The 21,378-nt window shown below is 35.0% G+C and overlaps 1 protein-coding gene across 6 annotated transcripts in view; it reads left to right on the forward strand.

The window, feature by feature from the left end:
• Positions 1 to 21,378, forward strand: part of ADK (adenosine kinase) — a 519,965-nt gene that overhangs the window by 341,011 nt on the left and 157,576 nt on the right. For 4 of the 6 annotated variants that reach the window (XM_069461107.1, XM_069461112.1, XM_069461108.1 and 1 more), the window contains one exon: positions 12,558 to 12,728. The exons of the other annotated variants lie outside the window; for them this stretch is intronic. In XM_069461107.1, the coding sequence (XP_069317208.1) occupies positions 12,558 to 12,728 (171 nt within the window). The remainder of the gene's footprint in view (positions 1 to 12,557; positions 12,729 to 21,378) is intronic. 6 annotated transcript variants of the gene reach the window in all.

Raw genomic sequence — 21,378 nt, forward strand, 5'->3', positions numbered from 1 at the left:
GCTAGAGTGCAGTGGCATCGTCATAGCTCACAGCATCCTCAAACTCCTGGGCTCAAGCGATCCTCCTGCTTCAGCCTCCCAATTAGCTGGGACTACAGGCAGGCACCACCATGGCCAGCTAATTTTTTCTATATTTTGTAGAGACAGTGTCTCCCTGTATTGCTCAGGCTGGTCTTGAACTCCTGAGCTCAAGTGATCCTCCTGCCTCAGCCTCCCAAAGTGCTAGGATTATAGGCGTGAGCTGCCACACCCAACCTCCACTATGCCTTTCTGCTTCATTTGACTTGCGTTTTTCGAGGGAGTTATAGGGGGCTAGAAAAAAACTGACTTCATTCTGGTTATACTTAAGGTTGCAGGTATTTTATTCCTCCAAAGATTTAAATATATATAGAATAGGTAATTGTATTTTAGCTTCCAAAACTAACCACATAGGCAGGAAGAGCTAGGTGAATTATTCTCTTCTGTTCTTTTGATGCATTACATTCAGTCAGTGGTGACACAGACTTTACAGCATTCACTAGTTCATTTGTTCTAGCTTTCTTCTTTCAGTAATCCTATTGCTGTTATTTGTTTGAAATACTGTATAACATAATTGTAAATTATTTATACATTATCTTAATGGTTGTCAAAGCAGGTATTTTTCTTACAAGCAGATAGTAACTGTGCTTTGTCATAATTCATATTTGATCCTCCCACTCCTACAAGGAGATATATTTTACACTTTCTGGGACATTCACAAAATACGTAGTACCCATTATGAGGAAGAAAATATGCTATATGGCTGTTATATTTGTTATTTTTGACTTGTGATTTATTCATTCTCTCAACCCCATTCTCTGACTACTGTTATTATGACACCTAAATTATGGCATGGAAAACAAGCTAATTATGTTCCATAGGACAGACAACAGTGGTACATCTTGAGAAACAAGCATCTGGTAGATTTCAGCCCTTTCCTCATCACTGCTAGTCTAGGCTTGGTGGGGCTGTCTGATTGTCCAAATATTTTTCTGTTACCATACATCCTTATGTATTTTCTCTTTTTCTTCTATAAATAATGTTTCATACTTTCTAAAGTCACTAGTCTCATATTTAGTTTGTTCCTTTTTGAGCCTTATGTTTACTTGAAGAGGTAATGTAGACTTAATTCCAGCTGTTTACTATTAATGTCTACTCTTGTTTATTCAGTTAAGCTTCTTACTATTCATAGATATGTCTTCTTTGTGTAAAACTAAATACACCAAAAGTAAAATGGTTAAATTTGGGTAGAAAATTATGAATAGTTTTAATATTTTATGTTTATTTTTTTCTTCAAAGAGACAGAGTCTCCCTATCTTGCCTAGGCTAGAGTGCAGTGGCTATTCACATGTGCAATCATAGTGTACTGCAGCCTTGAACTCCTGGCCTCAAGCAGTCCACCCACCTCAACCTCCTGAGTAACTGGGACTATGGGCCATTTGCCACATAATATTTTATTTATTTTTCAAAATTTGATGATGTGGTTAGTGTACTCTTCTGATAAAAATTGTTTATGAAATGAAAGTATTCGAGTTTTTTATCAGAAGAGTACTCTAACCAGATCACCAAATTTTGAAAAATAAAGAAAATATTTAAATTAGTCATAATTTTTCTATGCAAATTTAACCATTTATTTGTTTATTTATTTATTTTTTATTTATTTTTATTTTTGAGGGGACAGAGTCTCACTCTGTTGCCCCAGCTAGAGAGCAGTGTCATCATCATAGCTCACAGCAACTTCAAACTCCTGGGCTCAAGCGATCCTCCTGCCTCAGCTTCCTAAGTAGCGGTGAACACAGGCACGCGCCACCACCCCCGGCTAATTTTTTCTATTTTTAGTAGAGACGCGGTGTGCTCTTGTTCAGGCTGGTCTAGAACTCCTGAGCAAAGCGATCCTCCCACCTTGGCCTCTCAGAGTGCTAGGATTACAGGTGAGAGCTACCGCGTCCGGCCCAGTCCGTTTTTTATTTGATATAATCCGTTCTAGTCTTTTTTTACTGTTGATTTAATGTAGGTTGTAATCATACTGTACAAACACTATATGTCTTCTCTTTCATTGAACATTCGTATCCCATAAACATTTTCTGCTTTGCTACTTAATTTTCATCATCATTTGTAATGTCTTGAAAATATTCTCTAGAGCAGCACTCTTCAGCAGAAATATATGAGCCACATATATAGTTTACAGTTTCCTAGTACTGCATAAAAAAAGTAAAAAGAAATAGGCTAATAATATATTTACTCAATATATCTAAAATGTACTTCTTTTTTTTTTTTCTTTTTTTTTTTTTGAGACAGAGTCTCACTCTGTTGCCCGGGCTAGAGTGAGTGCCGTGGCATCAGCCTAGCTCACAGCAACCTCAAACTCCTGGGCTCAAGCGACCCTACTGCCTCAGCCTCCCGAGTAGCTGGCACTACAGGCATGCACCACCATGCCCGGCTAATTTTTTCTATATATATTTTTTAGTTGGCCAGATAATTTCTTTCTATTTTTAGTAGAGACGGGGTCTCGCTCTTGCTCAGGCTAGTCTCGAACTCCTGACCTCTAGCGATCCACCTGCCTCAGCCTCCCAGAGTGCTAGGATTATAGGCGTGAGCCACCGTGCCCGGCCTACTTCTTTTTTCATCATGTAAAAATTATATACTGTATTATGCATGAAATTTTTTAATTAGATTTTTAACATTGTTCTTTTCATACTAACTCTTTGGAATGTTTTATCTATTTTACATTTATAACATAGTGAATTCAGTCACTGAACTTTCAATGTCAAAATGAAATGTAGTTCTACCAAACAATAAAATTTTAACAGAAAAATATTTTACACTGTCACCATTTTTATATTTACATTAGTGAAATTAAATAAAAAACTTAGTTCCACAGTTGTACTGGCCCCGTCACTTGTGCTTATCATCTACATGTAGCTTCTTCATTTAAACTTATATAAATAAAACTTAAAATTCAGGTCCTCAGTTGCATTAGTCACATTTTAAGTGATTAACAGTGAGCTTTCCAGTATATAGCCCAGGGGAATCTTTTCATGTTGGAAGGCCATATTAATTTAGCTGTAATCAAATAAGGCCAAACTCAAGAAACTTCAATTAAATATTCTTAGAAATGTACATTATTTCATAAAAATCTAACTACTATGTACTTAATAATTTTTAAAAATGAAAACTATTTGTTAATTTTAAAGTTAACTAAACCTTTTAATGACTTTATTGTGTCTGCTTTTTGTTGGAAAGCATTTGAATATTTGCCTGCAACATGGAGGCCTGCAGTTTCAGCTGATCCTCTAGATGGGTATCAGTCATTTGTGACCTAAGGGCATCTTGATTTGGATTAGAAAGGAGAATTTAGATTCACAGCAATAAGTTATTGAACAGTAAGAAAGCATTTTGGGGGCATGTTGCCATAGTCGTCGGTATTCTACTGTATTTTTCCGTGTTTCAATTGGATCTTTCTTAGCATCAAACAATGACTTTAAAATATCATCTACTGAGAGCTCAAGCAATTCCATCTTTAGTTCTATAGGTGCTTTGGTGATATCAACGAGGTGAGACTGAAATGCTAATTTGAGTGTGATATCATGATTCTCAAAGTCAGTGAACCTTTCGTTGTATTCTCTAATTAATAGGTCTGTAACAGCTGCGTATTCTTCAGTGATTCACATTTATCATCCTGCTCATCACTGACCTTTGCTAACGGGGAAAATGTTCATCTGAAATTTCCTTTTGAAGAAGTGCTTTGAAAAAAGATAGCTTTTTTTGAAATGCTTGGAATTTTTGCCACATATCATATATAAACTTAATTTTACCTTGCAAAGAAATATTCAAGTCATTTTGATTTGCCATACCACACAGAAATGCTGCATCCTGTAGAAATCTTCTTTAATAATTCACTTTGCTGATTGCTGTTCTGTTCAAATATCTGTTCTTGCAGAGATAAAATTTTGGCTAACACCCGACCCTGCAATAGCCAACGCACTTTAGAATTATATGCAAATCCACACTGAATACCTCATCATTCAACTTTAGCATGTTCTGAAACTGATGATGCCATGTTGCACTTGTGGGAATATAGTTAACAATACTTGTAGCTTGCTGCAAAGTGTCACTTAATATAGTAGCTTTAGCACAGAGATTTTGCTGATGTAAGATACCATGAAAAGAAATGAGAGCATCTGGATCTGTCGACACTTTTTTTTATCTGTGCAATAAACCCTTTGTGTTTTCCTGTCATGGAAGGTGCACCATCTGTACATACACCCACTAAATTTATCAAATTCAGTCCAACTTCACGACATGTATCTTGAGAGTTGTTAACGATATCTATCCCTCATGTTCTGTTTGCAAGAGTGCCCAAAGCAAGTAACTCATTGTAGCAAAGAAAATCTTCTGTTATGACCTGAATGAAGTATGAAAGCTGCGCTGAATCAGTCATATCAGTTGATTTGTCCAAAGCGATTGAATAATATATTTTTTCCTTTTGAAGTATTACATGAAGTTTTTCTGTTAAGTTGAAGGCTAGTTCATGCTGCCAATTAATTATGGTTCTCCTTGAAAGAGGCAGTTGTTTGTACTTTGAAACATTATTGGGATCTAAGCATCCTACAACTTCGATAGTGCTTTCTTTCACAATTTCTACATCACTGACTGGCTTTCCTTTTTTCCCCAAGTATATGAGCTGCTTTATAAGTTGCTTTAGTGGCATTATTTCCAGGTCTTACTGCTGCTTGAAAGAATTGTGTTTGCTTTTGCTTTTCATGTTTTAATTTCTGCAGTGCAACCTTTCGTGCCTTTCCCTCTAATTTAAAATATTTGTGGTCCTTATGAGTGTCATAATGCCGATGAGGGTTGAATTTCTTTAATGTTGATATTACAGTATCACAAAGCAAGCAAATCATCTTATCTTTAGCAGAAACAAGATGATAATATTGCAATTCCCAATCCTCATTAAAAAATCTGTTTTCTGGGCCAGGCGTGGTGGCTCACGCCTGTAATCCTAGCACTCTGGGAGTGGTGGATCCTTTGGGCTCAGGAGTTCGAAACCAGCCTGAGGAAGAGCGACACCCTGTCTCTACTAAAAATAGAAAGAAATTAGCTGGACAACTAAAAACATATAGAAAAAAATAGCAGGGCATGGTGGCACATGCTTGTAGTCCCAGCTACTCTGGAGCCTGAGGCAGAAGGATCTGTTTTCTTCCTTCAGCGTTCTGTTGGTCTTCTTTGACATAATGGGCTGTTAAGTAGACAGAATTAAAAAATACTATTGAGCTGTGCAGCTATTCACAAATTCTCCTTCAAACAGAAACACAGTGCACTGTTGTCAAAGGCTGATAACAGACTTGTGTACTCCAACTCCATAAACTCTCACCAACCAGCCTCTTGCAGTAGTGGTGCCAGTCAAACAGGGGAAGTTAGAAGTAAATCATGAGCGTAGCAGCTGTCAGTTTAGCCCTGTGGCTTACTCATGTTCTAATTGTGCTGGTCAATCTGGGAGGATTATTTTATTGAAACTTACTTTATTCTTTGGTATTTTAAATACATTCTTTTTTTGTTTGTTTGTTTGTTTGGTGTTTTTTTGAGACAGAGTCTCACTGTGTTGCCTGGGCTAGAGTGCCGTGGTGTCAGCCTAGCTCACAGCAACCTCAAACTCCTGGGCTCAAGCAATCCTCCTGCCTCAGCCTCCCAAGTAGCTGGGACTACAGGCATGTGCCACCATGCCCGGCTCATTTTTTCTATATATATTTTTAGCTGTCCATATAAGTTCTTTCTATTTTTAGTAGAGACAGGGTCTGGCTTGTGCTCAGGCTAGTTTCGAAGCCCTCCTCACCTCGAGTGATCCTTCCGCTTCGGCCTCCCAGAGTGCTAGGATTACAGGCGTGAGCCACCGCACCCGACCTAAATACATTCATTTTAAAAATAAAATAAAAATATAAAAGACGAACAAAAATGTATTAATAAAAATAAAAGGATTTGTTCTGAAAAATTTGGATTCATTCAAAAGGCCTCACTCAAGGACCCAGAAGGCCACATGTGGCTTTATGCCACAGATTCCCCATCCCTGCTATGGCCAATTCTTCACTACTTATTCCTCTGTTTATTAAATTTTTACATAGCTTTCACGTTTTCAATAAAATAAATATTGTATTTATGTTCATTACATAAATGTATATTTTTCCATGATTTGTATTATTTCCTTAGACTCTCAGACGTAGAATTATTGGGTCAAAGAATATGAATGTGTTTATGGTTCCTCAAGTGGATTTTCCAATTGTTTCCTGAAAAGCTGTGTCTTTTGTACTCCCGTCAGCAATATTAATATTTGTTTCACCAATCTTTCTTTTTTTTTTTTTTTGAAATGGAGTCTCGCTCTGTCACCTGGGCTAGAGTGCTATGGCATCAGCCTAGCTAACAACAACCTCAAACTCCTGGGCTCAAGCAATCCTCCTGCCTCAGTCTCCCGAGTAGCTGGCATTACAGGCGCATGCCACCACACCCGGCTAATTTTTCTATTTTTAGTAGAGACAGGGTCTCTACTATTTTAGTAGAGACAGGCTGGTCTCGAACTCCTGACCTCGAGCGATCCTCCCACCTCGGCCTCCCAGAGTGATAGGATTACCGGCATCAGCCACTGCTCCCAGCCATCACGAATCTTTTTTCATCATTGAGTACTACCATGTTGTTTCTTTAATTGCTAGAGAGGAAATCTTTGTCTATGTATTTACTTACTATTATTTCTCTTTCAGTGGAATGCTTATTCACGTTCTTGGCTTGCTTATCTGTTGCTGCCCTAATGCTTATAAACAAACAGAGTTAACTGTTGTGTACACTGAAATACCTAATTAGAAAGCACAAGATTTTGTTGGTTATATTTCCTAAACTATAGATGCATAAACTATTGGGCTGTTTTTATTGCAAACTTTACATGTGAAAAAATTTTTTTTGTAATGGCACTGTTTTATTTTTGGTGATAATATAGTCTCATGTTTGTTTAATTTTTAAACTATTTTAATTTCTTATTGACTAAAGATATTAACATTTTGGCACATTTTTCCTGGTCTTTTGTTCTTTTCTTTTTTCCCTCTCTCCTGGTATCAACTGAAGACTTTAATTTTTCTGTAGCAAATCTTTAGATAATCTTTTCTCTGAGCTTGAAAGTCATTCCCACTCCAAAAGTTTGATATTTACTTCTCTTTTACTATAGATTTTCTGTGTATTTAAAAAAAAAACAACTTTAAACTGGAATTTATGTGGTTATATAATTGTGAGAAAAGACATTACATTACATGCTCTTAACTTTCAGTCAAACCCAGTGCTTACCCATTATTTACAGATGAGCTTCAGAGCGTTGCTGACCCACCGCATGCAGAGTTTTATCCATGGTGTTTTTATTTGGGAGTAGATGGACCCAAATAGGTTAAAATCCACTGATCTGAACCTGAGCAACATAGTGAAATCTCATCTCTACAAAAAAAAAAAAAAAAAAAAATGGAAAAATGAGCTAAGCATGGTGGTGTTTGCCTGTAGTCCCAGCTACTTAGGAGACCGAGACAGGAGAATCACTTGAACCCAGAATTTTGAGGTTGCAATGGGCTATGATCAGGCCACTGTACTGTAGCCCCTGGACAACAGATCAAGACTGTCTCTTAATAAAACAAAAAAAATCCACTGGTCTGAATATTTCAAAATAATACCATCTATTTCTCCCTCTTATATTCTGATCAGATTATTTTTCCAAGCAATAGCAAGGCCTTTTTTTTTTTCTATATCACTGTATATCCACAATTAATAATTGTAGTCATGGTTACATTGCATAGCTTTATTTCCTTTTGAATCAATATAGACTTATTCTTCCAAGAGTAATAAATCCCTGAAATTTACATAGAGGTGCATGTGCACACACACATACACATTCTTATTCCTCATTGTTAACAGAAATAAAAAAAAAATTATGTTCTTAGGTAAAGGTAGTTAAAAAGAACCCCCAATTATCACCTTGAGTAAAGGTAAACATTGGTAAAAAGCAGAAAGGGTAATACCTTTCCTTTTCTTTTATTGATAGTATATTAAACAAGCTTGTTTCTAATATTCCCCCGTGTTTAGACTACCCTCAGAAATCCTTAGAGTTGTTGTATGACAGATGTAAGTTTTTGAGATTTCGAAGCATTAAATCTGGCTCTGCTAAAATGGTTTTTTGACTCTACCTTAGTCTTTCTCTATTCCTCCTACCTTTGCCTTTTTGTTTTGTTTCGTTTTCCATTGTTACGAATACAAATGTCCCACTTCACTCAGTTCTGATTAATATTATCCAACCTCTGTTAGAATCTACTTTGCTTTTTGTTGCTTATAGACAAACAGAGTTAACTGTTGTGTATACTGAAATACCTAATTAGAAAAGCACAAGATTTGTTGGTTATATTTTCTAAACTATAGATGTATAAAGTATTGGGCTGTTTTTATTGCAAACTTTACATGTGAAAAAATTTTTTTTGTAATGGCACTAGTTTTATTTTTGGTGATAATATAGTCTGGAACATGTGGCCTAGCAAAGGTTATAAATCTAGGAAGAAAAATTATGGTTGGCATCAATTTTTATAGTCTTTGCAATCTAACAGAGCACAAATCCCAAATTGTTTAAATACTAAATATTTACTTAAAGAAAAATGAGACCATTCAAAAATAGAATAAATTTAAATTGTGAATTTTTCTCTTAAAAGCTGATGGGTTTTTGTATATTCTTTATAAAATTAACAAAATCAACATACTATCCATATCACAATATTTTTGTGTTGCATTTTAAAATAAAACACACAGCATACACACATTTGGAATGAGGCCAAATTTAGACTCCAGGGGCATAGTGTTCTGTACCTTAAATTACAATCAGATGTATTTTAGCACAGATCAAATTTTCAGTCTGAAGTTGGTGAGAAGCCTAATTATTTGACCAGGTTACTATTTATGTAGACCATTCTATGGCTGTCTGTGGTTAATCCACAGCTGGCAGAATGCTAGCTCTGGGAGGTTTTTATTTCATGCTGGAGCAGTTTGGGGAGAAATGGGGTGGGGGGGGTGGCTTCAAACTCTTCTCATTAAATGAAAGACTAAAAAGCAAGTACAGTACATACATATTACTATGGAGACAAGATGCTGTATAAACTGTTCGTTTTAATTCTCCAAGTGACAGAAATAGCAAAGGAAGCAGCTTGGATGCTCATAGTTTGCAAGTTACATGGTATTTGGTTAAAAAAGAAAGAAGAAAACATTTAAAAAATAATGATAACTAAGACTCAGACTTGTTGCCTTTTAGAATAGTTGAATATTAGTAAAGAATTAATGGATTGGCATTTTTAAATGATGAGCAGATAGTATTATGATAGAAAAACATTATCTTTATTAGCAATACTTTAAAGTGATAAGAGACAATTGTACGAGAGAAAAAGTAACATCTTTTCCTCACCCATTGCAAGGGTCATAGCTGATACCCCTATAGCAAAAGAGATTAACAAGAGAAAAGCATAATAAATTTAATAAAGTTTTACCTGACACAGGAGTCTTCAGAAATGAAGTCCCAAAGACTCAGTGAAAACTATGCATTTTTATGTTAAGTTTGATTAAAGAAGTGGATAGTTGTGGAGAAATATGTTTGGACAAAAAGGATGTGATCTAATGATAATAAACTGGGGAGGGGAAGGTGGGATCGGAATCTAGCAAGTCCTGTCTGTTCAGATACTTCTTGGTCTCCAGGTATAGATCAGGACCCCTTTAGAATAAGGGTTTTATGACCTATTTTCAGGTGAGGTAGATCAGAGAATTCCTTTATGGCCAGCTCTCACACAGAAAGTCAGGGAAAGGTTAGAGTGACCTTGCTTGTGCAGTTTTTTTCAATTGTCAGCATGCCATATTTTGGGGTATCTTGTTCTGAGCCCTGACACAATTATAGTATAAAATTCTTTCTTAGTATCTCAGAATGTATAAGTTAGGTGGTATATCCTCCCTTCAAAGATGGATCTGATATACATTACCCCTGACACAAAATTAATTCTTTTAGTATTCTATTTGAAATTCGAAAATAATGGAAAAAGATCTTTTTTTTCTTTTTAAACTTTTTAAAGTTTGAATGATAGAAGTGGTTTGTCCCCCTTGTAAGTGAATATTTCAATAACATTTTTATAACTTTTTAAAAATTTTTCTTTTATATTTTGAAGGTTTCTTACATTTATAAACTAGCTCTTTTCCCCTTCAAGTTTCCATTGTCCCCATTTCCTCTGTTTTTATACTCTAATTATCCTCCCTTCCTTGCTTCTTCATTCTTCTGTTTCTCCATAAATCCTTATCTTTGAAAAGTAAAAATGATCAAACTTTCCCTGTTGTTAGAAACAAGCTTCTCCCCGGCGCAGTGGTGCACAACTGTAGTGCTAGCTACTCAGCAGGCTGAGGCCGGAGGATCTCTTGAGCTCAGGAGTTCAAGTCCAGTCTGGGCAACATAGTAAGACACCATCTCTAAATACAAAAATTAAAAAAAAAATTTTTAAACTTCCAGAAAAAAAAAACTAACCCTCTCATTCCCTCCTTCTCCTCCACCAAAGAAAGCCTCTCTGTCCCTTTCTTCTCTGTTATCTACTCAAACTAGAGGCATAATATCTGGAGTAATTTGAATCCAGACTCCATCACATGTAAGCTGTGTAACCTGGGGTGCATTTCTTAACTTCTCTATCTTGCTTTATTTATAAAATAAGATTAATAATGGTATCTACCTCATAGGTTTGATATAAGGAAGAAATAATAATAAGTGACTTACTATATATAAAGCTTCTACTATACTGCCTGGCACACAAAAATTGCTCAGTAAAGTTCAGATGATTTTATTATCATCACTGATATAGTTCCCCAAATAATTTATAACCCTTACCCTTACTTTCTCACCATTTTTTTTTTTAATTTTTTTGCTGCTGTTTTTCACCATTCCTTCTTTAACAACTGTTTTTATCTTCATACTGAGCGCTTTCTCCTAATCATCGAATCCATAGCTTTTGCTCAGTTCATTCTTTCTCTGCTTCTTAAGAGCATTGAGCACCTTTAAGTACCGTCTTGCAATTTTCCTTGCTGGATTTCTCCATCATCACTTCTGCTCTCCTCACTTGCCTTCCTGTTCTTTCCTCTGTCCTCTTATTTTTGTTGTTCTCCATTCTATCATTTGTCCTCTTTTTGTTCTGCATTGTCTTCCTTGGTAATTACAACCTCTCTAACCATCACATTCCTCCATGGCCTTTCTCCTGAGTCCAGCTTTTTAGTAGATATTTGGAGATCCTTTAGCACCTCAACTGTACTAGGACCACAACTATAAACATTCTTTGTTTAACATCTAAGCCAGATCTTATTTAGGATTTTTCTATTTCTCTTAATAGTAGGACCAGATTCAAAATCTCAATCATCTTTTGACTCTTTTCTCCTTTGCCTGTCACATCTTAGGCAATTGCCAAGTCCTGTATCTAGTGTTCCCAGTATGGTTTTCTTTTACACAGCCAAATATAGACTTTTATTAACTGTTGCTGAATTGTTGCTGTCCAGATTAACTTTCCTTTAAATTTTCCTACAAACGTTTTATTCTTTTCTTTCAAGGAAAACTTTATTACCCTGATCCATCCCTACCCCACTCCCACATTGCCTACCAAGTAGACTCCAACTTTGTTACTCAAGGTCCTTTGTGTTCGTAACTCTTTCTAAGTTCATCTTGTATTATTGCCCTTTGCATATTCCTTTTCTCACTTGTGCATCATCCAAACTAATTTTCTATATATGCATTCATTTTTGCTTATACTTTCATCTAGAAAGTGCAAGTGTATTTAATGAGACCTTGATTAATACTAAAGATGTAGATAAATAGCATTTTAAAATATAGGTTTCGAGACATGAAATTTTAATTAAAATAATTTTATATTACATTACTGAACTATTTTCTCATTATTTGAAAATTGTAATTCAGAATCTTCCTCAAAATCCAGTTTAGATGTTTCTTAAGATAACAAGCTATGTTCTACTGTAGGTGTGGAAGAAAAAATAAAAATTAAAAAAAAATAATAAAAGGAAGAGAATTAAAAAAAAGATAAGCTATGATCTTAATAAATAGATTACTTTTAAGTCACTTATAAGAATCTAAACTGTTTATAAAAAGCTAGAAGAATTCAATCTGCCTTCATAGTACAATTTGCCTAATATAAATGTAACTATTGTCCTGAATGAGACCTTTCAAATATTTTTTGTTTTGTAGATTCCCAGAATTCTTTCAGTATTGAGCATATATATCTAATGTGAAATATAAGAAGTAATGTTTTATTCTCTAAAGTAATGGCATTTATCAAGCATATAGTTCATATGATAAAATTTCTCCTAGTCAAGGGCTACTGTTTTCTGCCTTGCATTTTATAATCATATTTTATATATGCTTTGTGTTTTGTATAGGTTTCTTTTATTCTCACTGAAGTGACTCTGCAGAGATGGCATTTCTAATTTTTCCTTCTTTTACCTTTATCCAGGGCTTTTTTCTTACCGTTTCCCCAGAGTCAGTATTAAAAGTGGCTCGCCATGCTTCTGAAAACAACAGGATTTTCACTTTGAATCTGTCTGCACCATTTATTAGCCAATTCTACAAGGAACCATTGATGAAAGTTATGCCTTATGTTGACATACTTTTTGGAAATGAGACGGTAAGATACCCTTTCTTTAAAAAAAGAAACTTTCTTTTTGTTTCTGATCTGTGTATATGTTTAGAAAGATATAAATAAAAACCTAAATTTTGCATAAATATCCTTGGGAATTGCGTAACAAAATTGCCTCAATGTGAACTGCTGTAACTCAGTATTTTCAGTGTTTCCTTTAGTATATAGTAAATTATTACTTAGTAAAACATTTATTTTTTAAAGTTTAGGCATTTGAGGTTTAATTTGCACATAGTAGAATTCACCCTCTTTATTGTGCATTTCTGAGTTTTTACAGATGCATACCTGACCTGTTACTATGACCACAATTGAGATAAAAAACTCTTTCATCACTTTTTTAGTCTCTTTAAAGTCTGAGTTTATTTAATTTTAATTTGATAAATAATAAATGTTGAATATTATAATATGTACTAAATTTCTTTATTAATAATATTTTTGCTAATATTTGTATGTTGATGGTGATAAAATGGAATTTCATTTGAGCTGTTACAGCTTTTTATTTTTACCAAGAATGTATTTTCTTCCATTCTGAATTATGGAAAATTATTTTTTTGCTTATTTAGTATTTATTGCCTATGTTTAACCTGTAGGCTTTAAAAATTCATGAATTAAATAAAAAGAAGTCTTCAGTATGTCTTTATGACTTGGCCATGTCACCAAACTCTTATGAGCCTTGGGGGTTTTATGTATAAAATGAAGGTGTTATATTAATCATCCCAGAGATTCATTCTGATTCTGAATCCACAGTTCTAACATAGTTTGAATATATTCATCAATTTTATATCTAAATAAGGTAACTGTACCATCTGCCTAGAATAACATAAAAATTGACCTGGAAATAATTTATGAGATCACCTGGGTGAAGATTAAAGGACTATTTGTAGAAGTAATATCATGGTGTGAGTATCTACAAAAGTGATAACCAATGGAAATGAAATGCTATGTTCTTGACAATTCACAAACTGACATACTGGCAAGAAATAGTGGTGAAAGCCTTTAACTGCTAGATAGCTACTGGAAGTCTCATTTGACTAAAATCTACCTTTTAGATTTTCCTTATTAACAGTTTTATTTTCTAAACAGTAAAGGAAATAACTGGGGAAAGCCCTTTGAATAACATGAAAGAACTGGTGATCAGCATAGCTGAATTGATCTCAGCAGTCTGAGAATCATTGGGAAAAATTGACACTTGGTCTGAGTTCTTTATAGTTAAGAAAGATCAGACTGGCAGCACTTAAATGTGTGCTCTAGACTTTAAGAAGACAAATTTTAAAACTTTTAAAAAAGATAAATATGATTCCAAGGAATGAGATTTTGGAAATAAAGACAGCTTGAAGAGGATTAAATACCATCAAAAATGCAATTCAAACTTTATAGTCATAAATGACCTTAATTAGGAAGTGAATGGGGAGGGGCCCTAAAAAATTGCAGAGCACACAGAAAACTGTTTAATTAGAGCTCGTATTTGTAAAACACATGTAAAAAAAAAGATATAAAGCATGTTTAGCACTAGGGAATGATACTAAAAATTTGGCAGAGACTTAGAATAGAAAAGAAGAGGCCCAAGAATGATTTAGGTTGGCAGAAAACGCTGATAACATCAAAATGGTCTTTACTTAACAACAACAACAACAAAAAGACTCCAAGGTGTAAGGAACAAATGAAAAAATAGATAAATTGGACATCATGAAAATTAAAAACTTTTATGCATCAGGGGAAACTATCACAAATGTAAAAAGACAACCCACAGAATGAGAAATAATATTTGCAAATCATATGTCTGACAAGGCATTGGTATCCAGAATATAAAACTCAGTGATAACAACAAGAAAACCTACAACCCAATTCAATAATAGTCAAAGGATTAAATAAACATTTGTCCAAAGAAGATATACACATTGCCAGTAAACACATGAAAATATGCTCAACATACCTGATCAGTAGAGAAATGCAAATCAAAACCAAAATTAGATACCCCTTCATGCCAATTAGAATGGCAATTATCAAAAAAAATGGAAAATAAGTGTTGGTGAGGATATGGAAAAATTGGAACACTTGTGTATTGCTGATGGTAATGTAAAATGATGCAGCTGCTGTGGAAGATAATTTGGTGGCTCTTCAAGAAGTTAAACATAGAATTATTACCATATGATCCAGCAATTCCACTTCTAGGTATATACCCAAAATAACTGAAAGCTGGGACTCAAATACTTGTACACCAGTGTTCATAACAGCACTAGTCACAATAGCCAAAGGTAGAAAATGAACCAAATGTCCATCAGCAGATGAATAAACAAACTTTCAAAAATACATACAATAGAATATTATTCAGTCTTAAAGAAATGAAATTTTGATACATGCTACAACATAAATGAATCTTGAAAGCATTATGTTAAATAAGCCAGATACATCAGACAACTATTAGATTTTCCTATAAGAATTCCACTTATATGAGGTACCTAGAATAGGCAAATTTTCAGAGACAGACAGTAGAATAGTGGTTATCAGGTGGTGGGGATGGGGAGGAACAGGGCATTATTATTTAATAGGTACAGAGCTTCTGTTTAGGATGATGAAAAAGTTCTATAAATTGAGAGTGGTTATGGTTGTACCATATTGTGAATGTACTTAGTGCCATTGAATTGAGTATTTAAAATGGTTAAAATTGGTAAATTTTGTCTTATATAGTTTACCATAATTTAAAAAAAATATTATTTCTATAAACCAATAAACTAAAGTTTGATTCGAGCTTTTTATAGATTATTAAAGGAATTATTTTTCTCCACCTAGAAGTGGAAGTTATAAAACTATAAGCTGCTAGATGGCTACAAGTCATGTCAGGAAAACTTTTTTCTCTTTTGTTGTATTATTGTTCAGTTGAATTTATTTCTATAAATATTTATGAGATACCTATTATGGCAGAGCAGTAAACAGTAGATAACATAGTATATTTGAAAAGATCTTTGATGAATGATATGGATTATAGAATAACAAAGATTGGCTATAGGGCAATTATATGTATTTGGTATTTTACTGAACCAGTCTCAAAAGATCTACTAATAAATAAATGGATTTCTAGTGGTATGTGCCAGTGTTTATTCTGAGCTTTGATCAAGTAAACTACCAGTGATTCAGATAAAGTTATATTTGCATATAATGCAAATGCAAATAATGCAACACCTTAATAAATACCAAGTAAGTTGAATGTCAAAATCAGATTTTTAAAAATGTTAACTAGACTGCAAACATCAACTGACGGATAAAATTTAATAGAGATAATAAAAATGATACCATATTTGATTATAAAAAGCAAGTAGAGTAATATGTTTTATCTCTTTAGTCTCATCACCCGTTGTTCTTCTTGAATACTATAATAATAATAAATTATCTTCAGTTCTCCTGGAAAAAGAGGGACATTTCAGTTCTAAAATGCAATGAAGTATGCAATATATTTCTCAGGGAATATATATAGGATTGTTTTACCTTTCCTTCTCCCCACCAAAAAAAATAAAATCTACTTTGTTTAGTATAAATTTTCAAAATGTCAACACTTAGCTAAAACCAGACACACTTGGCCCTTATTTTCTACCTGATGTCACTTTCTCTTTCTCAAAGGATTGTATACTAGTAGTGATGATTTAAAACTTTCCTAATAGCCTCAGTATTTTTTTAAAAAGCACCTTCTCCATCAAGACTATTTCTTCACAGGCAATAATCAGTTATCCCTGTGGGACAAGAAATAAATGAGATAAACCCAATGACTGCCCCAGCTAACTACTTGGAGAGGATTTCTAGGGCACAGCACAGTAGGGTAACCCAAGTAGAACCTGGCAGTCTCATTGAATGAGGAGATGGAGCTGGAAGTTCAGGAGTCTAAGACAGTTAGTGTTTGCAAAAGTACCAGAGAAAAGAGAGCTGCATGCAGAGAGAACATAGGATGTTTGCAGAGAGTCCCACCAAGTCTTCAGCTGAGTATAAATCAGCATATATTTGTAAGGAGACCAATAAAGATTGGGAGAAGAACCAAAGATTAGAGAGAAAAATCCTCAGAGTGCACGTGAGGGCCTATAACCATTCCTGTTCTACTAGCCAGAGTAGATAACCTCATAATTCATGGGGCTTCAAACAGAGTGTTCAGAATGGTTTTGCCCTATTAGTGGGGCAAAATTAGCTCTAAACTAGAAGCTATTCTGGTCCCTCCTGTCAATATTATTCCAATATATTTGACAACCTTTATGAAATGGAAAACTTCCTTCAGAGACACAAAGTACTAAAGCATGCTAAAGAGACAGAAAAAGGCTATTTAGATTATGTATTGTAGTTAAAACCTTTGCTGCAAAGAAGACTCAAGGGCCATATTGCTTCAGTGTTGAATTCTATCACCCATTTAAGAAAGATATAATACCAGTTCTACACAAACTGTCTCAGAAAATTAAAGAGGGAAAAATACTAGCCAACTTATTCCATGCGAGCAGCATTACCTTGATACCAAAACCAAACAAAGTATTACAGGAAAAGAAAATGCAGTATCCCTCATAAACATAGATGTAAAAATTCTTAAAATAATTTTAATAAATCAAACCCAGCATATATAAAAAGGATAATTCATCATGACCAGGAGTGCAGAATTGGCTTGACATTTAAAAATCTATCAGTATAATTCGTCATACTAAAATGAAAAAATATATGATCATCTTAATAGACATAGAAAAGCATTTGACAGAATCCAACACGCATTGCTGATAAAAGCCCTCAGAATACTAGGAGAAGGGAACAACTTCATGTCAATGAAGAACATTCCTGAAAAATGTACAGCGAGCATCATTACTTAATGGTGAAAGGTTAATGCTTTCCCCTAAGATGGGAAACAAATCAAGGATGTTCACTCTCTCCACTTATGTTCAACATTGTACTAGAAGTTCTAGCCAGGGCTAATAAGGCATAAAAAGCATCCAGATTAGGAAGGAAGAAGTAAAACCGTCTCTATTGTCAAACACTATGATTATCCTTGCAGAAAATCCAATGTAATCTTGAAAAGGCTATTAGAACTAACAGTGAGTTTAACAAGATTGCAAGATACAGAATAAAAATAAAAACCTGGGCGCTGCATGGAGGTTCACACCTGTAATCCCAGGACTTTGGGAGGCCAAGGCAGGAGGATCACTTGAAGCCAGGAATCAAGACCAGCCTAGGCAACATAATAAGACCCTGTCTCTACAAAAAGGTTTTTTTTTTTTTTTTTTTTTTTTTTTTTTGAGACAGAGTCTTGCTCTGTTGCCCGGGCTAGAGTGAGTACCGTGGCGTCAGCCTAGCTTACAGCAACCTCAAACTCCCGGGTTTAAGCAATCCTACTGCCTCAGCCTCCCGAGTAGCTGGGACTATAGGCATGCGCCACCATGCCCGGCTAATTTTTTCTATATATATTTTTAGTTGGCCAGATACTTTCTTTCTATTTTTAGTAGAGACGAGGTCTCGCTCTTGCTCAGGCTGGTCTCAAACTCCTGACCTCGAGTGATCCACCCGCCTCGGCCTCCCAGAGTGCTAGGATTACAGGCATGAGCCACCGCACCCGACCGTCTACAAAAAGTTTTTTAAAAATTAACTGGACATGGTGGTACATACCTGAAGTCCCAGCTACTTGGGAGGCTGAAGCAGGAGGACCGCTTGAGCCCCAGAAGTTTGAGATTGCAGTGAACTATGATCATGCTCCCGCACTCCAGCCTTAAGACCTTGTTTCAAAAAAAAACTAATGAAAAATAAAAAAGCAAACTTCAGTCCGTTTGCAACTGTGCAGCCATTTAGAATGTCTAAAATTAAAATTGTGACCATACCAAATATTGGCAAGGATATTGAGCTGCTAGAATGTAAAATGGTATAACTACTTTGGAAAATGGTTTTCCTGTTTCTTACAAAGTTAGATATACATCCATCATATGACCTAGCTATCTAACTCCTAGGTAGTCACCCAAGAGAAATGAAAGCATATGTTCATAGAAAGACATGCACAAATGTTCATAGCAATTTCATTTCTAATAGCCAAAGTCTTGGGAAAAACCCAAATGTCCATGAACTGGTGTCTGGATAAACAAATTGTGATATATCCATGCAGTAGAATACTACTCAGCTATAAAAGATACAAACTATCAATAAGAAATGAACCAATAACATGGATGAATCTCAGAATATTTATGCTGAGTGAAAGATACCAGACAAAAGTGCATTCTGTATGATTTCATTTTATTCAATTGTAGAAAATGCAGACTAATTTATAATGACAGAAAGTGGTTTCATTGTTGCCTGGGCTCAGGAATGTGTTGAGAGGCATGAAGAAACTTAGGAATAATGTATGTGTTCCAATTGTGGTTGTGGTTGCAGGACTTTATACATATGTAAAAACTTATCTAATTTTATACTTCTAATTTGTGCACCCTATTGTATATCATTTATACTTCAGTAAAGCTGTTAAAAAGAACACATACTTTGTGATTCCAATTATATGTTTAAAAATAAGAAAAATTAATTTAGAGCTATTCAAATAAGTTCCAAAAACACACTGTTAAAATGTAGAAATGCCAGTTTCTTTTTTTCTTTCTTTTTGATTACCTTGTATTAAATTTCTATTATTTACATGAAAGATTCCCCTTATATTTAAATAGCAATATCAAGCCACAGGAGGAGTGCTTTGATAGTTCTGGATTCTAATCTTGACAAACAATTAAAAATTATCATGCCCTGCCATTGAATAATGCTCTGAAGTTACAAAGGCTATTCACAAAACCATCATTTCATGTACACAGCAATTCTGTGGCTGTTTTTTTAATGCATGTAAAGTGTTAGCTTGGCTCATAGAATGTACCCAGTTTTTATTAGATGGTATTGGTAGTATTATTGGGAGTGCTGATCTTGTTCCTCTATTAATTTTCACTTAAATAACTTGCTTGGGTAACCTACACTCTTCATTCCTTTTATAACATAGTAAGTAGTGCCAAGTGAAGGAGGGAAAACTCATGGCTATTATGCTACTCTCTGGTATACCACCTTACTTTTGTTCCCACAAAGTTGTTTCTTTATAAAAAGTCAGTTTTGTTTGTTTCTTAACTTTTACACGAAATTTGTGCTCATTATATAATTATGCAAATAAATATTATATATTCTGATAAAATATTAGTGCAAGTAGAATGATAATTACCTGTATGAGTGAAGTTTAGATGCAAAACTCAATACAGACAAATTGTTTTTAAAAGTTCGCTATTGGCCAGGTATGGTAACTCACGCCTGTAATCCTAGCACTCTGGGAGGCCGAGGCAGGAGGATTGCTCGAGGTCAGAAGTTCGAGACCAGCCTGAGCAAGAGCGAGACCCCATCTCTACTAAAAATAGAAAGAAATGATTTGGACAGCTAAAAATATGTATAGAAAAAAAAAGTTAGCCGGGCATTGTGGCACATGCCTGTAGTCCCCACTACTTGGGAGGCTAAGGCAGAGAGATCGCTTAAGGCCAGGAGTCTGAGGTTGCTGTGAGCTAGGCTGATGCCACAGCACTCTAGCCTGGGCAACAGAGCAAGACTGTCTCAAAAAAAAAAAGAAATCCTAGCACTTTGGGAAGTCAAGATGGGAGGATCACTTGAAGCCAGGAGTTTGAGACCAGCCTGAGCAATATAGCAAGACCTTGTCTCTGCAAAAACTAAAAAAAAAAAAAAAAATAGCCAAGCCTGGTGGGACAGGACTTACAGGAGTATTGTTTGAGCCCAGGAGTTTGAGGTTACAGTGAGGTATGATTGCGCCACTACCACTATGCTCTAGCCTAGGCAACAGAGTGAGATCGTGTCTCAAAAAAAAAAAAAATTGTAAAACTATTGATTCATTTTTTCCTATATTCTAATATTCAATAATACTGACCAATTTTATTATAAACCAAAGATCTGAAATCTAAAATAAGATAATGCCTGACACATTAATTTTAGATAGTTTTTTTCTCATTATTACTATACACTCAACTGTAGTGCCTTTCAAGCAGGATATTTGCCATTTCTCAGCCCACTATTTCTTTTCTCTGTTTTTAATTAGCCCAGGGGAAAAGACATTCTTCTTCAAGGGATATCTGAAAAGATTTGATGGGGTACATCCTGAGGCAAAATAGACGTATATACATTGCTGTATTTTTGTGATACAAACAAGGTATAACTACTAAATTACTAAATGATGTGATTTACTTTTTTTTCTTTTTTATGCTGGTAAAAATGTGTAATATAAAATTTACCATTTAAACCTCTCTCTCTCTTTTTTTCTTTTTTTTGAGACAGGGTCTCACTCTGTTGCCAGGACTAGAGTGCAGTGGCGTCATCATAGCTCACTGCAACCTCAGACTCCTAGGCTCAAGTGATCCTCCTGCCTCAAGCTCCCCAGTAGCTGGGACTACAGGTGCACACCACCATGCTCACCTAATTTTTTATTTTTTGCAGAGACAGGGTCTCACTGTGTTGCTCAAGCTGGTCTCAAACTCCTGGCCTCAAGAGATCCTTCTGCCTAGGCCTCCCAAAGTGGTGGGACTACAGGCATGCGCCACCATGCCCGGCTAATTTTTTCTATATATATTTTTAGTTGTCCATATAATTTCTTTCTATTTTTAGTAGAGATGGG

Source organism: Eulemur rufifrons, chromosome 28, assembly GCF_041146395.1.
Source record: "Eulemur rufifrons isolate Redbay chromosome 28, OSU_ERuf_1, whole genome shotgun sequence".
In the NCBI taxonomy this organism is placed as follows: domain Eukaryota; kingdom Metazoa; phylum Chordata; class Mammalia; order Primates; family Lemuridae; genus Eulemur; species Eulemur rufifrons.